The sequence below is a fragment of the Pantherophis guttatus genome, chromosome 1 (genome assembly GCF_059756535.1).
Source record: "Pantherophis guttatus breed Tessera chromosome 1, ASM5975653v1, whole genome shotgun sequence".
NCBI classification, from domain to species: domain Eukaryota; kingdom Metazoa; phylum Chordata; class Lepidosauria; order Squamata; family Colubridae; genus Pantherophis; species Pantherophis guttatus.
This window is the reverse complement of record NC_142063.1, coordinates 53,407,481-53,430,341: the sequence shown is the minus strand read 5'-3', so window position 1 is coordinate 53,430,341 and position 22,861 is coordinate 53,407,481. Positions and strand designations below refer to the sequence as shown.

Here is a 22,861-nt window from a genome sequence, read left to right as displayed (position 1 = left end):
TTTTAACTGCTTCCCAATGGTACATTAATGGTTTGCTAACGTACCTGGATAACAAATTGAGGGGCAAAGCAATATCAGGTCTGGTCCAATTGGAAATATACAAAAGGGAACCAATAACTGATCTGTAAAGTGTATTATCCTTAAATTCAGGGGATGATTCATCTATGTTTCTTAAGAAATCTGTTTGCATAGGAGTGTCACAAGTCTTAGCATCGTTCAAATTACACTTGTTTAGGAGTTCTATAATTTTATCTTTTTGAGAAAGTTTAAATCCTTTTTTGGTTTTACTGATTTGAACTCCAAGGTATTTATTTACCTTTCCCAATGATTTTAAAGAAAAATGTTCATTTAGTTTTGTTACAAATGTATCTCTTTTTTCTTTATGTTTACCAATATACAAAATATCATCCACATAAATTAACACAAATTCTGGGGAATCACCCTCTTTTTTGACAAAGAAACAGTTGTCTGCAGTGGTAGCATTGAAATTCAGTTTTGAGTACTTTGACTAAACATTCATACCAACGTTTGCCAGATTGTTTTAACCCGTACAAACTTTTATTCAATAGCCAAGTTTCATTTTTGTTTGTGTATTGACTATGAGGTGCTCTTACATATATCTCTTTATCAAGTTTTGCATGTAGATACGCAGTCTGTATGTCATATTGAAATACATCAAGGTTAAGTGCAGATGCTATAACTAAAGCTGTCTTGACACTCTCAGTTCTTACTGTGGGAGAGTATGTGTCTGTGTAATCCTCAGGATATTTTTGAGCATAACCTTGTGCAACTAATCTAGCTTTATATAAAGTGTTGCCTTCTTCCAGATTTTTAATTTTGTATATCCACCTGGTGCCTATAATAGTTTTATCCTTAGGTGCAGGGGTAGGTGTAAATACTCTCAATTCTCGTAAACTTTCCATCTCCTTAGCCATGGCTAGTTCCCATTTTTTTCTTTCTTCGGTGGGAAGCTTTAATACTTCTTTGTATGTGTTTGGCGTTGATGCTTCGCTATCCATGTACATTACGTAATCTTTGTATTTGCTTGGCACTTGATTTCTGTTACATCTGATTGTTTTTTCTGGTTTGCTATCATTATCGTGTAGGTACCTTGCCTCTTTTTTTGTTAATGAATCTGTTTTTATTCTGTGTTGACTATTTGTCCATGTTTTATTTTTGTTTCTATGAGTGTTGTGATTGCGTTCTTCTCTATCTATTTTATCTTGATGCTCAGTGTCTAAATTTGTGTTTGGGAATATTTCATTAAGATGTATTTTAGACCAATTGGCCTGTTCATGAAATACAGCTGTTCTAGAAATTATAAATTTGTTGTTATTATCAATAAATCTGTACCCTTTAGTGCCTGTTTCGTATCCCATGAATTTAAGTCTTCTGGATACATTCTCTCCTTTACGCCTCAATTGTTTTGGTATGTGTACATCCGCTGTGACTCCAAATATGTGCATGTGTGTTATTTTGGGTTTTCTATTGTACATTAATTCGTATGGTGTCTTGTTTATAATGCTGGACCAAGTTCTATTCTGTGTATAATTGGAATATTGTAACGCTTCTGACCAGAATTGTTTTCCTAAGCCAGCATCTTCTAATGTGCATCTAATCATGGTTTGTAGTGTCGAGTTCTTTCTCTCTGCTACTCCATTTTGAAATGCAGAGAAAGGGCTAGACGTTTTAGCCATTGGGAGAATTCTTTTGACATGAATTCAGATCCCCTATCTGTCATGATTTGTTTTATTTTAATATTATGCTGTGTTTCTACACGTTTGTAGAACTCTTTAAATTTTTGAAATGTTTCATCTTTGTGTTTTAAGGTGTAGACAAATCCGTAACGACTATAGTCATCTACAATAGTCAGAAAGTATCTTTTTCTATATGTGATTGATGGTGTTAATGGACCAACCAGATCCATATGTACCAAATCAAAAATTTGATTAGTTGATCTTGTTGCCTTTTTTGGTTTTGGACTAGTCCTGAGTTTTGTGGACTTACATACTGAGCATTCTAAATAGTTTTTACAATTTTTTATTTTAACACCTTCAGCATGTTCAATCATTTTTTGTACTACAGGAAAACTAGCATGTCCCAATTTTCTGTGTAAAATATGCGCACACTCATTGTGAATTGGTTTTCCAATTGTAGGTTTTTTGTTATTGGATGTGTCATTAATAAATGTGTCTTTGTGGCTGTGAATTGTTTCATGTTCCTCATTATCACTATACCTATTGTCATTATTTTCTATGTTGTTGTCATCTTCCATGTTAGAATCAATATTGTGTAACCATTTTTCTTTTATAACCAAATATGGTAGACCTCCTTTGGTAATCACACTACCCAAGCTTGTTTTGTTTTTCTCTAGTGTTGCTTTTCCTTTTGAGAATACTATATTTATGTCAGAATCTCTACTTAGTTTTATTGCACTAAGTATGTTATGAGGTATCTCTGGTATTAATAATACCTCCTCTATTTTTCCTAGACCGGGTAAGTTTACATTTCCTCTACCAATAACTTGAACCTTTTCTTGATTGGCTACCTTAATTACAAATTTATCTTCTATAAATGAAGATAATATATCTTTGTTATGTGTTGTGTGATTAGTTGCCCCAGAATCAATGAGCCAATCATTGTCCCCTGAATGTTGTATGTTAGTTGTATTATGTTTATTTAATCCATTTAGTGATCCAGACTTCCTATCTCTTGAATTATCCCTGCCCCCTCTATGTTCTCTATAATTAGGTGGGCTTTTATATCTATGTCTATCAATGGATGATTGTCTGTTATAGTATCTACTTCTATAGTCATGTTTTTGCCTTTCTCTAAGGAATTTAGGACAATCTCTTCTATTATGTTCTTTGGATCCACAATTGTGACATTCAATTGACTCTCGATATCTTTCTTGAAATACTACTCTCTTACTTTGTCTATGTTCTATGTGATTATTACAGCGACTTCTTCTTGAATTATCTTCAGCTATTAGCTTATTTGATAAATTCTCTATGGATAAGTATCCTAAATTGTGTCTAAATGTGATATATAGTTATCCCACGATGGGTCTAATGAATTAATGATAACACTTTTCATTGTTTGATCTGAAATTATCTCTCCCCTTAAATGTAGCTCTGCTCTGATTTTGTTTAGAGATATCAAATGTTCACTTATAGTAACCCCTGGCTTTATCCTAGCTGAGAAGAAATCTTTAGACATTCTTGTAGTAGTTGCTACACTTTCACTATGAAACAATTTAAACATGCATTGAATAATTTCTGAGACAGTCAAATTATGCTTAATACTATGGTACATAGCAGGAGATATACTAGATATTAATAAGTAGAATGCTTTGTGGTGCAGGCAGTCCAATTTTAAAGTCCAAGGTCTTTTGGGGGGGTTAGTTATAAAGAATAATAAGTTCTCTTTTAGAAAAATAACCTGAAGCTGTTGACACCATTCCTGCAAATTAATACCATCTATTCCCAGTTTTGGGAAATCATTGGGCAAGTTCCCAATATTATTTGTTCCATTACTTACAACTGGAGGTAGTCCGTGATCTTGCAAGTGTTGATAGTTGCAGAATGGTGTGGGTATGCTCGCAATGAGTCTGAATGGCTCTCTCTGCTCTTCATGTCTTCCGTAGTTGTCTGCGTGTGTTTGCGCATGCGCGTTGCTCATTTCGCTTCTGAAGCTGTCGGGAGAGGTTCTCGCTGCTGTAGCTCCCTCGTAGTGTTCTTCCTCCGATGACTCGGTCTCTGGCTCGATCTTGGGTGTCCAGGTGACGACTGGAGCTTGCTTCTTTTCGCTGAAGTAGTTCTTGTTGAGTTCTCTGGCCCCTGGAATCGTCTGCGGCGTGGGGGAGTATTTGCAGGGTTCTCTGGGTTCAGGCGTCGGTGCTCTCGTCATTTGGATAGAAGCGGGTAGATTCTGAGATGTTTGCTTGCTTGCTTGTCTTTTCTTTATTTCTCGATTGCTAGCTTTTGTTGATTCTTTTGTAATTCTTAATTTTGGACCGAACGTTGCAAAAAGAGTTCTCATTGCTGATTCTATTTGCATTTCGATTGAAGTTTCTTCGATGTCTGTGTCAGATTCTTCTGAAGAGTAGATTTTTTCTTTTTTGCTTTTTGCATTATGTAGGGCTTTTCGCGCCAGACATTTTGAATTCTGTTTTCTGATTGGCTCTGCTTCGCTCATCTTAGTGGTCTGTTGAAACCAAGATGGCTGCCATTCAAAATTTTGTGCCGGACCGTTAGTCTTCTTTTTTGTTATATTCTTATCTACAGGCAATTCGCTCACCATTTTTGATTCTTTTGATTCATCTGTTACGATGTGTTTTTCTCTCGCTGCTCCGCTGTTTTTTATGATGTCTTGGAGGTTCGCGATGAGATTTTCATCATCCTTTTGACTTTTCAAAAGTCTCAGTATCTCTGATCTGAGTTCGTTGTTTTCTATCTTGTTCTCTTCTTGGTCATCAGTTTCATCAACTATCTCCTCGTTGTCTGTAGTGCAGTCTTCAGATTCTTTTGATATTATAGTTGCGGATTCATCGATCATTTCTCGATCTGTTTCCATCTCTTTATTGTGTGCCCTGGTGTTGGGTCTTTCTCTTTTGCTTCTGGAGTTTTCTCTCTTAGGCATATCTGATTTTTATTGAGTCAATTCAACCATCCTCTGCTACCAGATTGTTGCGTAATTTTAAGGATCAGACTCAATAAATAGTTCAAGAATTAAGTATTCAAACATAACACTATTTATTTACAGTAGGCATTCTATATTCTCTGAATAATTGCAGATAGAAGCAAGGAGGAGGTGCATACAACTCCTTTTATATTAACAAGGCGGAGTTAAGGATGGGAGTGGTTACATGTGAATATATTAAGGGAGGAAGAATAAGTTAACCCCTAATACCCCGTGTATATACAATTCCCCTATTAGAGAATAAGGCATTTACTTGTGACAGATTCCTACATGGCACTTGCAGGAATCATAATAGATTATGGCACAAAAGCATAAATCCGGTGTCTTGATTTCACATGATTTTGAAATCAGATTCACCTAATATCAAATAATCCATAAATAGGGATCTCAGGTAAAGAGCAAAACACTGTAATTTATGATCATCAGAATACACCGTATAGACTTGATAGTGATGGGTTCAGATGGATTTCTTGAAAAAAATCTGAAAGCAATTCATGGCTTGAATCCATATTATGCATCACGATGGGTCCAAAAGGATGCTGAATTTAACACAATTTCTTGTACGTGGGTAGATGTGACCTATGATTGGGTAAGTTCTTTATGAATACTATATAATTTGGATCTTATGAGGATCCTTGCCATAGATCACATTTTTTCACACAATTGCCAAAAATAATCAGATCTGACATATGACTTGTCTGCAAATTAAATCTATAGTTAGTTTCATTTAAATCCTATATAAAATTTATATGGACCTATATATCTGACCAAGGCTTGTCCATCATAGTAACGTACAAAACTGTTCCATTATGTGAACTGTGATTTAACGAAATTTTCAGTGGATAACCTGTTAAAATCAAGCAAAAGGGAAAGAACCAATTCTCAGATTCACATTTGTCTTGGTGGCATCCAAAGCAGGGGTGAAATTCACTTACCTTCCCTACTGGTTCGCAAATGTGCATGCACCGTTGTCTGCGCATGTGCAGAGGCTTAAAATGTTGCATAAAAGTGATGTCATGATGTCCGTGCGGGTGGGTAGATCCTTCTGCAGCTGCTGCTACCGGTTCACCCGAGCCAGATAGAACCGGCTGAATTTCACCCCTGATCCAAAGCAATTAGATCCATTATTGTGATAGTGCATTCAATGCTGACAGATATATCAAGTTGATTTCAGGCAGATCACATGTATCAAATCCATATTTAAATTTCAAAATCTATATTGGGATAGCTGTTACTCAGTAATGCTGTTGAACACCAAACCTTATGGCCCCAAGTGGATGTGTGAAATGTAAAGATTTTTCATGTCTGTGAAATTGATAATTTGAGGTCACTTCCTTCTGCCTTTTTCCCCAGGCATAGAAACACAGAGCACATCTTTTGATACTTCTTCTAGTACTAAATAGTTAACTAGGCACTATTTCGATAATCTATAAATACGTTCTTATAGCTACTTCATTAATCATTACTCAAGTCAGATTCCTACTCTCAAGAATGTGGTCTCACATAGAACATCTGTCCCAAATAGATACCTCCAAACTTTGAAGAAATGGATGTTGTTGTTTTTTAAATTAGATTTATATGCTGCCCTTCTCCGGAGACTCAGGGCGGCTTACAATGCGTTAAGCAATAGCCTTCATACTTTTGTATATTTTATACAAAGTCAGCTTATTGCCCCCACAAACTGGGTCCTCAATTTACCTACCTTAGAAAGGATGGAAGGCTGAGTCAACCTTGAGCCTGGGGAGATTCAAACTTGCAATAATTGCAGGCAGCTGAATGTTAGTAACAGGCTTTTAGTCTGTTGAGCTATCCAGGCTCCTATGTTGTGTGGAATTGTTCTCAGCAAGATTGTTGGGCTGAGGAAGTGGGACACAAGAAGTGGGGAAGCAAGGGATGAAAGGCTTAGAAATAATTTCACTTTCATTCTCCGACTCTCATCCCATATCACTTTCATTCCACTACTGAAATACTTGTTTTGTGCTCTGCTTGTACTGCAAGAAAATTGAATTGAAATCTTAGTATGTTTCCTTGGCCAATGTATGCTGAACCAGATGAATCTTCCAGAGTAGCCCCATATAAAGTGAATTGCAATAGTCCAGCTGCAAAGTGACATAGCCATGAATGATCATGACCAACATTTTTTGACCCAGGAATGGCTGCAACTGGCAAAGAAAATGTAATTATTATTTTTTTTATTTTATTCACATTTATATGCTGCTCCTCTCCCAAAAGACTCGGGGCGGCTCACAACAATAAAACGACAACAGTAAAATGAAATAGAAAAATAATTCAATTAAAAACCCAACAATTAAAACTGAATTCCCAACAGATCAGGAGATCTGTTGAAAAAGCCATGTCTTCAGGTCACCGTGGAAGGAGCAGAGGTCGGGGGCTGTCCAGAGCCCAGTGGATAACTCGTTCCAGAGGGTCGGTGCGGCCACAGAGAATACCCTCATCCGGGTGCCACCAGCTGACATTGTCTGGCCAATGGCACCCAAAGGAGGGCAGTCCTATGTGAGCGCACTGGGCGCAGGGAGGCCAGTTGGAGGTGGTCCTGCAAGTACCCCAGGCCCATGCCATGAAGGGCTTTATAGGTAAGAACCACCACCTTGAAGCGGATCCGAACCAGTGCAGCTCGCGCAGGAGAGGTGTAACACGGGAGTAACGGGATGCCCCCGTAACAACCCGCGCGGCTGCATTCTGGACCAGCTGGAGCCTCCGGGTGTACCCCAAGGGCAGCCCCATGTAGAGGGCATTGCAGTAGTACAGACGAGAGATAACGAGAGCATGAGTGACTGTCTGGAAGCTGCCATTCCTGTCTAGGAAAGGTCGCAACTGACGCACCAGGCAAACCTGTGCAAAAGCCCCCCTGGTCACGGCCGTCAGATGGTCAACTAAGGACAGCCGCGAATCCAGGAGGATGCCAAGATTGCAAGCCCTTTCAGAGGGAGTAAGCCACTCCCCTCCCATAAGTAGTTATGGGGCTGCTAGCTCCTGGGATGCCAGCATCCACAGCCAGTCCGTCTTGGAGGGGTTGAGTCTGAGCCTGTTCCTACCCATCCAGACCCGCACTGCCTCCAGGCACTTGGACATCACGGACAGGGCTTCCCTGGGTTGGTCCGGGTTGGAGATGTAGAGCTGGCTATTATCAGCGTACTGATGATACCTCACCCCGAAACTGTGAATGATCTCACCCAGCGGCTTCATATAGATATTAAAGAGCAAGGGGGAGAGAACCGATCCCTGGGGCACCCCACAGATGAGGGGCCTCGGGGAGGATCTGTCCCCCTGCCCAGACAAACTGCGTGTGACCCGAGAGGTAGGAGGAGAACTACTGTAAAACAGTGCCCCCCACCCCCAAGAGTCTTCGCAGTAGGATACCATGGTCGATGGTATCAAAAGCCGCTGAGAAGTCAAGTAGGACCAGGATAGAGGAATAACCCCTGTCCCGGGCCCGCCAGAGATCATTCACCAGGGCGACCAAAGCTGTTTCCATGCTGTGTCTGTGCCTGAAGCCCGATTGGTACGGGTTGAGGTAATCAGTTTCCTCCAGGAATTGTGGAAGTTGGTACGCCACCACGGACTCAACAACCTTCGCTATAAAGCAAAGGTTGGAGACAGGAAGAAAGTTGTTTAGGGAGGCCGGATCCAGGGCAGGCTTCTTGAGTAGGGGCCGAACCGCCGCCTCCTTAAGGGAGGCGGGGAAGACCCCATCCCTCAATGAAGCTTTGACAATTGCCTGGATCCAGGCTCCGATCACCTCTCTGGTTGCCACAACAAGCCAGGAGGGACACGGGTCCAACAAACACGTTGAGGCCCCCAATCCTCCAACAATCCTGTCCACTTCATCTATGGAAACGGGGTCAAAGTCAACCCAGATATTACCTTCAAGACATGCTCCCCTCTCCTCGTCAGACCCTGCCCAGTCAGAGTCTAATTGTGCAAAGGCTGTACTTGCTGTTCATGTGGGAGCCAGGAGTCAATGACAGCCTGCTTCACCTAAGGAAGCATGTTGCATCCAGAGTTAGAGATGGACTGTTCCTAGATAACAGTTCTACTAGGCAGACCAGAACATGAAATCAACTCCACAGTTATCTTTATTGAAACTGGCTATAATAAAAGAATCATTCAAGTCTCAATTTGCTGTAAATTCTCATTCTAGACTAGTGACTCGAGGTATCTGTCTGAACTACTGTACTTCCAAACTTTAAAAGTTCAATGCTTTAGCTCTAGCTGCTTTGCAAAATAGTCTGCCTTCAGACTTGCCAAAATCTATTACTGTAGCCTTACAATAAAGTTAGAAAAAGTGTTCAATCTTGTAGATTTCACTTAATTTCAGCTCAACATCTATGGGCATTCTAATTCTATGATTGCCTGGCATATAAAAATGTCAGTCACTATTATAACTTTTTATTCTGCAAAGAATTTTCAACAACTTTTTTTAAAGAAATAAAATGTTCAGACACCTTTTTGTGAACTCTTTATTAAGCAGAACACAAGTAGATTTTGTCAAGCAGTATCTCAGCTTAACATGCATTGTTATTTTCTTAAAGTCAATGTAAAATCTGCTTCTCTTTTTCCTCCCTTCCCACCTGGCACCCAAATTTGTATGACTTCCTCACAGTGTAAAAAACTTGTATTTCTGAAAGAAATTAAAAAGTTAATTAAAAAGTTCATTTAAAATGTTTAACATTTATTTTAAAAATCTAGGATATATATACATTATTACCAACAGAGAAGAGTAGGAGCACAGTGCAATTTAAGATTTTCAAATTGTAATTTATAGTGCAAGCCTGTTTAATGACTTCCAAAATATGGGCCACCATTAGCTAATAATAAGCCTCTGGCTCCATATATTGTTGGGTTTGTGTTTTTGGTTTTTTTTTTTTTGCTCAGTTTATTTCCCAACATTCTCTACAGTCACACATAAAGGCAGACAATTTTAATACACAGTTCAGTGAAATACTGGCCCAAAAAGGTGCATTTGACAAATGGACAACACAGAGATTTGCATTTTTCAATGCACTTACGTACTTTGAAATTTTGGTAATGATGTCGCTTTTTGACATACTCCAACTGCTTTGTACACACTTTTATTGAGAAAACATCATTTTGTCAGCTGCCACAAATAGCTATATACATAAATTATTTTTCCATCAGATCATAATTCTTTTAGTGGTCCCCAAAAGATTAATGATATCATGTGAAGCTCATAGAGACAAAATTGGCTCTTAATTTTTAGTTCAGATTCTTCAGTCATCTTCATAATCAGAGATCTAAATAGTCAATCTAATATCAGCAATTGAAATTCAGAACTTTATATAGAAAATGCTTCATACAGAAAATTCTAATATAATCTGTCAAAACTCAAACTTCAATGCTTATTCTATGATGAAGCTTGCCCAAGATAATTTGCTATGTTAGATTTACATAGTTACTATTACAGCTTCACTCTGTAGGATGTGATAATCAAATATTTACCATATTGGGGAAAATACAAACTCCTTGATGGAACACATTAATTGAATTCACAAGAATATAATTTTGTAATACTCTATGAAGAAAATATGAACAAGTAGAGTATGCATGAGTATTCAAGAAAAAAGACAATGCTCACAGAAAAATCTCTCCTGCTCTCAAATATTATTTGCTACTTACCCAAATGCAGAAAGCTTAATACTCAGCCTGAAAACCCAAAGTGGCCAATGGTCTGGAAGACTTTTGTGCATTGATGAACATAATATTCCTTAAACTTGTTTGTCAATCATCATTTTACTAATAAAAAGGCACTCTCCCAACAGCATGAAATAACGGGGAAGGGAAATATTTAGGTTTATTCTTTCTGTTCAATGTATGTTAATTAGCTGTCAACAATATCGAAAACCTTAAATGATTCATTTGATCAGTCATATATTCTGAGGAAGGTCCGACATTGTAAAGAGAAAATAATAGAAACCCTGCAGCATTTACTAACACACCAACAAACCTTCAATGGCAGAATGATGAATAATGCAGATGTGCCAACAGAAGTCAAAGGGATCTTACTGCAACATAAATAAGAAGGCAGCATTTAAAAAAATGCAGGGTAGGCACCCACCTATAGCTGGACCTTGAAGCAATGGGAATAAAATCCAGATTTGTTTTGCCATTCACCACACATAATTTAACAGCTCTTGTGGCCACTTCAGTTTGGTGAGTAAAAAGTCATTCTGTGTATGCCGAGCAGTCATTAAGTGTTGTATTCAAGAACCTAGCTGTAGCTGTTGGTCTTTGAGCCATAAAAAATTCTAAGCAGCATACTCAATTCACAGAAGACATCAAAAGAGTTCAGTCATCTGTCTCTTCATATGTTGTCTCATCAAAAGGTCGGTCAAGGAGAGGTACCACTCGATGACGAGAATATTTCAATAGCAAGAGGTTTCCAACTTCATCGATTTTCTTTAAAGTCTGGAAAAATAACACACATATAAATTAAGTTTACTGCTTGAGTACAGAAATGCTACAGCTTTTAAAGATTTAAAGAGCTAGGTAGTGTTATGAAGTAGGACAAGTGTTTTGCTGTTTTAGTTCTTTACAATGCTCCCTTTTGTTTTATTAAGAATGGCAAATACTCAGGAAAAAGTTTCTTATTTTGCAACATCAAATGCACAGCCAATGGAATTATAGCAATAGCATTTAGATTTATATACTGCTTCACAGTGCTTTTCTCTAAGCCCATAAATGGCGAACCTATGGCACGCAAACCATCGCCCCAGTTCAGGTCTGCCACGCATGCGTGCCTCCCACCGGCCAGCTGGTCGTCAGGTGTCTGCCATGCATGCGCAGGGGTGGGGTACATGTGGGGTCCGCGTGTGCATGTGGGACTGCATGCGCATGTGCAGGGGGGTGGCGTGGGGTGCGTACGGGACTGCATGTGCAGGGGTGGGGTGCATGCACAGGGGCACATTCGCATGGGGCGTATGCGGGGAGCTGCATGTGCATGCACGGGATGGGGTGGGGTGCATGTATGGGGGCCGCATGCACATTGCATTTTGGGGGTTCGGGTGCACACGAGCTTTGGGCACTTGGTCCGGAAAAGGTTAGTCATCACTGCTCTAACCGGTTTACAGAGTCCTGTACCACAATCTAACACATCTATGGTGTGATTTTGTATTTATTTCATGAAACTGTTTAATTGCAGTATCTACTGAAATGCAGTAAATGCTGCATTTAAATAAGCATACCACCAAAAATACATTCTATAAGTGCTACAGGGCCAAATGTAGACACCTGAAAATCTCAGCTTTAATTTTAAGAAAACAGAGTTCAAGATCTTAAACCAAGGTTTGAAGTGGTATCCAATGAGATCTCTAAAGATAATAATCTGATATGCTTAGGAAGACATCCATTCAAGACTAACTGAAATAGATAAGACGGCAGGCAAATGTTGATCCCAGAAAAATCTGAATCCAATTTGGAAGTTGAGTATTTGAGTCCCTGCTCATTTTTAAAAATATATTCTGAATTTTAATGTTTGCTACAGTTTTTGGATCCTTTGCTGAATAGGAATATGTGGCACTCAGAGTTAGTAACAATTGGAGCAGTATATAAACTAAATAGATAAATAAAATATTCACTCCAAACACCTAGTTCTTGCATGATTATAGAAAATATTCTTAACTGTTTTTCATTTACACTATAAATAGTTTTTTCTTGTTTTTATTTAGACAGATGTATTAGTTTTATATCCTGCCTTTCCTCCAAGAGCTCAAGGTGGTGTACACAGCATTGCTTCCTCCAATTTTTCTTAATAACAACCCGGGGGGGGGGAGAGGAGAGGGAGGCAGGGTGGGTGGGAGGGAGAGAGGAAAAGGGAGGGGGAGAGAGAGAGCCTTAAAGTTATAATCCCTCTCACCTTTTATATTTTCATGCTTGCTCTAATTTATGAAGCAACATCTGGCAAAAGCTCTGCCAAGCTCTTACTTTATCAACAATTCAATAGATCTTATCCATTCACAACCACTTGGATTCAATAGTCAAGAACATAAAATGAACAGCTGAGTGCCACATATCCTGAAACCTCAAAGTGGTGAAGTAGTTGGGAGCTTTTTCTTTCCCTGCTCATTGCCTCAAGTTAAATAACCTTCATGGAAATGTAAGAGGGCAAGAAAAAAAGAGGTATAAATGTAAACATGGCCAAATATATCTTAGCGATATTTTATTTTATAAAATAAAATAATAATGCTCAGCAAAAAATATCATATGGAAATAATTTGTGATTGATTTTTTTTTCTTTAAATACTGTTATTCTTGAACTTAGATTTAAGATTTTATTAATTTAAAACAAAGAGAGGCGGGTGATTTGCGGAAACTACAAGAGGAAAAGGCACCATGATTTCAGGAAAGTATATTTTTCATTCCTGAAAGGAAATTAAGAGACCACGGGAATATATTTTATATATAGAAAATCTTGGCTCTGGTTCAGGGCCACAATATTTTCAGGCAAAGTTATATCAAAATGCCCCCTCTGAACAGAAACTGTATTGATACAGAATAATTGAAAGAATGGAACATGTTATTTTACATTATTTCCCCTATGGCAGGTGGTGGCCAGGAATTATCATCTCCACTTTTCATGAAACATCCTGGTTGTTCTGACTCATTCTGTCTCAAGTTGTTAGTATTTGATCAATCTGATCTCACTTCATTGACCACCTCTAACTACTGCTCTATAGTTTGTACAGTATGTTGTAGTATCTCCTCCAATTTTTCTTAAATATTTTAGAATTCTATGTTTTTTTCTTTTTACCTTGTGATTTTTCTATTTGCTTTTATTTAATTAATTTATTTTTTTTGGTCTATGACTAAATAAAAATGATTGATTGATTGAGGCAAAGAAGATATATTTATATCACCTACTTATACACTGTAATTCTTTATCATATGGGATGATTTCATAAGGAGGCATTACAAATTTAAGCTCGTTAGAGAAATTAGAATATTCTTGACAACAAAGGAGGAGGAAGAAAAGAGCAATATTCACTTTGGTAAGCACGAATAAGACCTAGATATGATTAGACAAGCTAAAAATGATGTGTCTTCCCACTTCTTCAGTTTACATTCCGGAAAGCTATTTTAGAGTCCATTTATCATGTGATAATTCAATAAAACCAACCCAACTTATCTACGTTTTTCTTACATTATCAATATTTGGAAAGAAGAAAGGATTTAAACTCCATGATTATTTTCAGTGTCCTCATTTTCTACTGCTATTATTTAAGTAAAAATGGACCCCAGTTGTTCCCATGATGTCAGTTACTGACATCATGTAACCATGGAAATTACACATTTAAAAATGTATGGTATGTTCACTACAGCATCACAAATTTGTGAGATTTGAAAAACCAATACTTATATATGTTTTAATGGGTTATACTCTACTTTGTCAAAAGCAACAGTAAAAGCATATAGCATAGAACATTTATTAGTTATTTACATATGAAAGGGTACTTAAATACTGGGAGAAGTACATTTACTTAAAAAAAGTTTTTATGTAAACAACAGTTTTTCAAAACAATATAAATATTTAGAATACAGACAAGCTATGGACATATTGCAGGAAAGACATAACAGGCTAAAAGAAATGCTTCACCAAATGAGTAAAGAGAGGAGGGAGACAAAATAAGGCAGGTTTACTTATACTAGAATGTACTATTAATGTCTTAGGATACGTTAGTCCTCATGTTACGACCACAATTGAGCCCAACATTTATGTTACTAAGTGAAACATTTGTTAAGTCAGTTTTGCTCCATTTTACAAATTTTCTTATCATAGTTGTTAAGTTTATCATTGCATTGGTTAAGTTAGTAACATGGTTGTTAAGTGAATCTGGATTCCCCATTGACTTTGCTTGTCAGAAAAGCTAATTACATGACCCCAGGATTCTGTAACCGTCATAAATATGAACCAGTTGCCAAGCATCTGATTTCTTATCATGTAGCCATGGGGATGTTGCAATCATCATATGTGTGAAAAATGGTCATAAGTCATTAAATGAACTGTTGTAAGTCGAGGACTACCTGTATTAACATAGTTAACAATTTTCTAAGACTGGGCTGTGGCAAACCAACTTTGCAGTTAACAGAATAGTTTGCTAAGATAGATAATGTACCTTTTAGTCAATCTCTACAAATTCAAATAGTAATTTTAAAATACTCTAATCTACTATCAAAAGACTGTGACATTAGGAGCTGCTGGCTAATTGGAAATGCTGATACTTCTAAGTACTTTTGTTATGTTGATACATAATTTTTCTTAGTCTGTAAACATACACACACTTGCACATATATAAATGCTCATTCTGCTATTTTTTTCCAGACTGATTTTATTAGCCATCAAATGTATAATACGACTTTTGTTTTTATACATGAAGCAATATATGTACGTATGTGCTATTGACTATTTAGGGTCAAGATCTTTTAAATAATTGGAAAGAAAACATTTGACAATGTTTTATTGAAATAAAAAGCCAAAGCAAAGATTTCTCAGAAGTTATTAAAGAGCAATCTTTTCACAATACGGACTAAAACACTGTTATTGTTCAATTAAATTATAATTTGGCACACAAAAGCAAAATGCTTTCACTGGCACAAAAATCCCCATTAACTATTACACTGAACTTAATTAATCTTCCCAAAAGTAAATATTATAAAGATAAAGCTGCAAAACAAAAGTTGTGTAGAATATCTTTATATGCCTATCTTTTTAGCTCGCTATTTGATTACTTCTAGTGCATAAAACAATAACTGACGCAATACAATAGCCCAAGTAATGAACATATCAAGTCTCTACCTCAGTAAGAGACCTCTCCACCTGGATTTACTAATGTATCCTAGACTCACGTGATTCATTCCTGAACAAAGTCTTTCTTTGGTGTCTAATTTCTATAGCTAATTATATTTAAACAAAAAAGAACATACATTTTAGAGAAGGACAAAACACAAAAACGTAGGTACTTACAGTGTCTAGTATCTCTCTGTTATGACATGCAGACAAACAAATTCTTGCTCTGGATTCAATGATTGGTGTAGCAGGAAAGCCCACTACAACGACACCTACGTGCCGTTTCAACATCTCTCGTCCAAATGCACTGCAAAGAGACCAAGGCAGAACTAAAGAAACCACAACAAGAACGAGATTGGTGCTGTTTAGCACAATGGGGGTGGGGTGGTGGTGAGGAATGCCTGAGTCAACTGCTTTGACTTAATATCTGTACACAAAGATATCTTTTGTTCAATCTTAAGGTAGCCTTCTTCCCAAAAAAAAAATCCACTATATTAAGTTCTCAGAGTTGAAAGATTCTATGTGGCAGGGGCTGTCTTTCAGCAGGCTACTTGTAACTTAAACTTGAAGGTCTCTGTTATAACACAGCAACTTCAGCTTGAGTATTAATTTATTAAGAATTCTACTACATTCATTTCTAACTGATGACAGTATTACTCAGTACAAGTACTAGTAGAGGAATTACTTAGTACTCTGCAGTTCTACAATGCTGCAAAAAAATAAAATAAATCTAAGCCTGTTGACCTTAAATACAGCCTATTAAAAATAAGATTTGTCTCTAACATTAGGAGTTTTTAATCTGGTGCCACAACATGTTCTCTTTAAAAATGACTACGTTTCAGGTTATGTACTAGGAACTATTTCCAAATGTTACCCAATTTTTGCTGGCATATAGAGCATCAGAGGTACAACAGGAGAATCTTCATTTCCATATATTATAAATCCCATTTTCTTAAGCTGTCTTCGGAAGTATCTGGTGTTCTCCGCCAACTGTTGTATGCGCAACTTGCCTGGAAAAAATAATGAATCCAGTTTTATCACATTTTTGCAAAACCATGCTATTATATTAATGTGAATTTGAATAATTCAACAAAAATTCCTGCCTTCTTCTGACTAAGAGAGGCCGACTAGTGCAAGTTCACCATGTTGGCTTTGTGCCTAAGGCAGGAATAGAACTAGGTTTCCTGCTTTATAGTCTAGGGCCTTAACAAGTACACTACACTACAATTGGCTCTTATTTGCATCATCGTACGGTATCATTTAATTTCATTCTAAATGGAAAACCTCAAACTGCTCCATTAATTCCTTCAACAAAAATATCCTCCTTCCAAAAGGGAGAATATAACTTCCCTTTTGGAAGGCAGATATTTAAATACTAGCTTAGAATTCAAAGGTTAACTAGTCACTCTCAGTTTCGTATCGGCATAATACAAAAACATAGAAGCAAAATCCTTCAACATCAATATTATGAAGAATATATCCCACTTTCATTTATATGAGAAATTCAAATTAGAACCTTAAAATGGATTCAGATTACCATCTGAATCTAATCTGTTTCTCCTCTTGGCTCACCCACCAGCTAATCACCTCCTAACTGAAGCATCCTCTAAATAGAGGACAGTTCAGGCTCCTCTGCTCTGTTAGGGAGAAGTATCAGCTGATGTTCCCAGATTCTCTGTGCCAAGCTTCACATCTTTTTTCCAGCTTTTGCTTGCAATTAGTCCTTCTGCCAATTTAAAAAAAAAAAAAAAGGGGGGGGGAGGGGAGGTTTCCACACTTTCTTTTATTTCTTTTTTCTCTCTGTTTTGCCAGAGCCTGTTTTTCAGCTAGCTCTCTCCCTCCTCTCCCAAACTGCCTTTTTTTCTTCCATTGTATTTGGCTTCCCACTACCTGATTTTCAGAGGCTGGGACTCCATAATCCTGGAGCCAGTAGGTCTACCAATTTATCTGTCTCTTTTCAAAACCTGCTCTTCTATTTACCCACTGTCTCCAACAATCCTGTTATGTGCATCCCACAACCATTTAGCTTAACGATTTTTAATTTTTCTTGCTTTGCATCAGTTTCTTTGTAAACGACTGGTTGCAGAGAGTACCACTCAAGCTTGCTGAATTGATGTGAACTTCTACAATAGGTCGGTCTTTCAGCTGTTTAGATTTTGTGTTATATTTCCTCACTCAAAAACAGGGGTAGATGGTGTAACTGGAGAATTGTTAAAATATATTTTGCATATGAAATGCCTATGCAACTCATTCATCATGTGTTTAAAGCTACAGGGATGCCTGACAATTATATAGAGGCTTAATTAAGACTTCTTTCAAAGGAAAAGAAAACAAACACAAGGAATATTAGAACACTACAGTATTGATATAAGGTAAAATAACAGAATCTAAAATAGTCACATGATCAGAATTTCTGACATTCCTTGTCTGCTTATTACAAGCAAAATAAGCCGGAAAATCATCAGAAAGTCAAAAGTTACAGTCAGGTGAGGTCCCTAGTTACTAATATACATGGTCTTCACTTAACAACAGTAACTAGAACTGTTGTTGTGTTTTATGACCATGTTGCTTAGTGACAGAAATTCGGATCCCAATTGCCATTGTAAGTCAAGGACTATCTGTATGTCCAAAATTTTTTAAAAACTTTGGAGCAGATTCAACGTAGGGTAATGAGAATGATCAGAATACTAGAAACTAAGTGGTAAGAAGAATTTGGAGCAGCTAAAGATATTCAGCTTTGATAAAAAATGAATAAAAGGAGACAAGACGACAATCTTCCATCACCTGATGGAATATCGTGTAAGTCAAATCTGACCTCCTTTAGTGCAGAATGCAGGACATTTATGAATGGATTTCAATTACAAAGTTCTGTTCAAATGTCAAATTATTATGGGCTGAAAGCTGACAATGAGTCTAAATACTGGGAAAATAGTTAAATTCATTGCAATTTAGAGAACCTCAGATTACAGTGCAGTTGTTTTTCAAGATTAACACCTTCAAAATATAATGTAAACACCAAACAATAGCGTAACTGAAGTCTGAACTAGATGATTATGGGAATGTAGTGATTCACAGTGATGTAGAAAATGAGTGAGAGAATGACATGTGACCTGAAAGCCATGAGTTTGTGATCCCTGAACTAAAAAAATATTTTTTTCTATTTATTTATTCAAAAGAACAAAATAAAAACTAAGCAAAATAAGTAATAATATGATCTCTACTTTCCCTTTCAACCTATAATATTACACAGAAAATTTCTATGCTGTACATACATAGATTGAAAGGGCAATAAGGAGATATTAGGAGCCGTTCCTATGAACACGTATAATATACGTGTCAGCTCGATACTATAGATCAGTAAAAAGAAATAAGAAATCAGTTTCTTGGAATTATCCTAAACCACATCTGTATGATTGTAGTCTTGGTAAAATGGGCTTTCCCATTGTTCTCCAAGGCCATTCCCTGAAACTTCTACAATTTTTGTGCTTCTTCTTGACAATTTTTTTTCAATTGTAGGTTTATTTATTTTTTAAAAAACGCTCAAACTAGAAATTGCAATCCAAGAAATATGGAAACATAACAGCAGCAGCAGGACTCTCTTCATCTGTATTCTTAGATGAAAATCAAACAGATAGAAGAGACAAATGAAGGTATATGTCCAAGTCTGTCAGGAAGAGTTATTGCAGAATCTCTTCACCAAAAAATGTTTCCAGATCCCTAGATGAAGAGCAGATGTCATAAACCTCGTGGGAACCAATGATACAACCATACACAGCCCTGAAGACACTTCTAGGAACTATATAGTGCTTGGCAGAAGGGAGAAGGAAGTGGGGGTACATATAACATTTTCCTCATTTATTTTTTTTTACAAAATAATGAGGCCTTGGAAAGAAGTCAAGAATATAAGAAGTAAAAGATTGGCTAGGATAACGGTGGGAATCATTTGGATTCTTTGATAATGGAATGTATTCCCAAGATGAAATAAGGGATTGGTTAGTAACCTGCAATTTAATAATGTTGCGATAGACACATATTACTCTTGTATCCAAGAGTAAGTGGTAAGCTTTAAAAAATTAAACTCTTTCTCTGCAATGTCATTTTCTTTACTCAGCACAATGATTACACTTGCATTTTATTAACACAGCTTTAGCCACTCAAATTGGAATACCATACAAACATATAATTTTTTCAATATTTTTAACATTTTCAGACAGTGTTTTAGAAATACATTTGAAACCCTGCTAAATATCAAAATGAAAAGTCCTATAAGCTCAGCATCTCTGAACATTCCTCTGTAAGGACTAAAACATTCCACCTGGACCAAACAAAGAGAACTTTCCAAAAGCCACTTTTATGCCTCAAAGAACTGCAAGGGAAGGAACAGTCTGTTAGATTTAAAAGACCCCCTGCCAGAACCACATCCCCATTAAGTGATATTTTAAAGTTGTCAGTCCCCTGAGGAGAAGCCGGAAACTCTTTATGACCTACAAAGTATTTGTTTTCCCAACAGCTCTTTGGCACAGCTTGGGATTCTTGAGGTCAGCAACAACAACAACAAAAGTTTGCTCTGTTCAAATTAGTTTTGACTGGTCTCTGGGTTCCCAAGGTGATAATTCAACACTATATTAACAATTGTGTTATTGGAAGAAATTCAAAAGAGAAATACCTATGGTACAACCAAACATTCTTAGCTTTTTAAAAATAATTTATAAATAATGAAGAGGAAAAAATAACCTAATTTCCATATTAGGAACAAATTATATTAAATTATATACACAATTTTGCTTTGTCAACTAAACAACCTTTTGGATTCATTATTCCAGAAGAATTCACATATTTTATAACTTAACAAGTTTCTAGATTCTTGATTGAAAAGTAATTGAATTTAACCTTAGCATTTTTGTAGCATTTTAATTGGATCCAGTCTATTCAAGAGAGAAACTATACCATGAAATAATTCAAAAGATTTCAAACTGAGGACTAATCAGCCAATTTGAGTCTTGATAGTCTTGTCGATATTCTTACAAAACAGTCTGGGGTGAGGGAGTCTGCTCTTATAATGGGCATGGAAAATCATGAAACGTTCACCTATTGGACATAAGAACATTGCTCATAATTTTGTCTATCTCCAGCTTATGTCTGTCCTTTTCTGAGCAAATGGACACAATTTAAAACACCGAATGCCTACCTACAGCCATTTTATTTGCTTCAGCTACTGAAGGACCGATGTTGGGCCCATTATACTTTTTTTAAATAAAACTGATGTTGAAGACTGTCCATTTAATTTGCTATAGAGTTCTCCGGCCATTAATTAAAAACACATCTTTAAAAAAAAAAGTGAACTAGAGCAGAAGGGTTAGATCAATGATATAGAAATACTTGGGAGTAACTTCACTGACCAAGGCAAAGGAGAAGCCATTGGTTCTTCCACGGCTATGTAGTCCCTGCCACCAACCACTATGATTTAATTGGTGTAACAGATGAATTTGCTTATGATGAAATATGGATTGGGTTGGGAAAAGAAAGCAAGTGAGGGTTGTGATTCAGAAGTAGCAAACATGATTCATCAACAAGTGATATGTTTACTGAATTCTCATTGAAAACTGGATCATGGGCACAGTTTCATCACAAAAGACTGCCACCTATCTACTAATTGCCACCAGTCAATCAGCACTAGAAATCTAAATGAATCAACTGGCTGACTCAAAATGAGGCAGATTTATACTTCATGATCACACCTGCTTCTCAGAAAATTTACTACTAATCTCTTCTTGGCAGTTTACAAATTCCTATTATACATATGAGAACTTAGATCATGAACTATTAATTCTGTCCTTTTGTATTTCCAAATGAGGAAAGAAATGGAATGCTTTTTCCTTCCCCACTCTCAAGTTCTTTGAGTGATGTTGGCTAGGATAACGCAACGTACAAAGCTAAAATATTTAGTATACTGTGTGAATCCAACCATTGTGTTTGATAAGCAATAGCTTAGATGATAGATGAATCTAGCAAATCCAAGGTTTATTTTACAATCTATGGTTAGGAAGCCATAGCCATGAATCTGGTCTATAAATTTATATAATAAAAGATCATTCCTTCAAGTAGATTAATGTGCAGCAATGACCGCACATCATATTTACATTCTTTCCAATTACTTATAGTTTAATAAATTATAGTTAAATAGGCAACCCTGGCTGAGCTATGGACTGCTTTTTGCTATTATTTAATTTTTGCAAATATTAAATATTGTCATTTAAATTCATTTAGTAATTATTCAGTTCATGAATTGGGTAAAAGAAAATAAATCCAGTGATTTTTTTAAAAATTACACAATACCTTTGGACCAATATTTTCTTCTTTTTCAGGTCCCTGTCTGAAGTTATGTACAAAATGTGTCCCACATTTCTTCCTTTAAATTATCTTCCACCTGTATAAACATGATTAATCTTCTCCAACATTCCATGTTTTAATTAACATCTCTTTTCCAAAGAAACCATATTTTCTCCATATTTCAGTTCTTTTTGGTTCATTTTAATTTACGGCCAATAATATTTAATTATTTTAAATTGCTTTTAAATTTTGTATGTATTGTTTTTTACTCTGGCTGTTCACCGCCCTGAGTCCTATTCTGGAGAAGGGCGGTATAGAAATTTAAATAATAAATAAAATAATTTGAACATTCATATAAATAGTTAATTTGTCTTAAAAGAGCCTTACTATGGTGGTCTAAATATATGTATTTTACTTTAAGTTAAATGTTAGAAAACACAAGTTGGGTGGGGGTTATTTGCACTTATGAATTCTGAAAATAGGGACATACAAAGTTACTGGAGAGCAATATCTAATATGCTAACTATAAAAAATGTGGGAGCAGATTTTAGGAGCATAGCACCTGTATATAAACCAATTCATGTTCAGTTGTGAAATTAAGATACAAAACAGTCAGAAACTGTATTCTTAAATTTCATAAATTATTTGAGACAAATCCCTGGGGATTATCATTATGAGTGTTAGACAGAAACACTAATGGGAATTGAAAGATTTCTTGAAACAAACAATAAGAAATAAAAGAAAGGAAGCCACTCTCCCCTTTCCAAATTGCATGTGCTGTCACCTAATTACAACTATTCACTCTTCATTAGCCTCTTGTCCTATGCTGGAAATGCCATTTTCGGAAGCATGAGTGTTCTCTCCGTATATTTCCATTAACAACATCCAGTTTGGCCAAGGATCTTTTTTGGAATAATTACAAATACTTAGCAATATGCTACAGGCATTGAAAATAAGTGATGATTTTCAAGATTAAAAAGCTACCAACTACTCATATAGCTTATGAAG

General features: G+C 36.5%; 1 protein-coding gene across 1 annotated transcript in view; it reads right to left on the bottom strand.

The window, feature by feature from the left end:
* Nucleotides 1-9,168: 9,168 nt before the first annotated feature.
* The window catches only part of SPTLC2 (serine palmitoyltransferase long chain base subunit 2), a 59,521-nt gene continuing 45,828 nt past the window's right edge, over nt 9,169-22,861 (bottom strand). The window contains exons 10-12 of the mRNA XM_034418226.3: nt 16,398-16,533; nt 15,701-15,830; nt 9,169-11,148 (exon numbers count right to left, since the gene is read on the bottom strand). Of these exons, the coding sequence (XP_034274117.1) occupies nt 11,029-11,148; nt 15,701-15,830; nt 16,398-16,533 (386 nt within the window). The 3' untranslated portion in view covers nt 9,169-11,028. The remainder of the gene's footprint in view (nt 11,149-15,700; nt 15,831-16,397; nt 16,534-22,861) is intronic.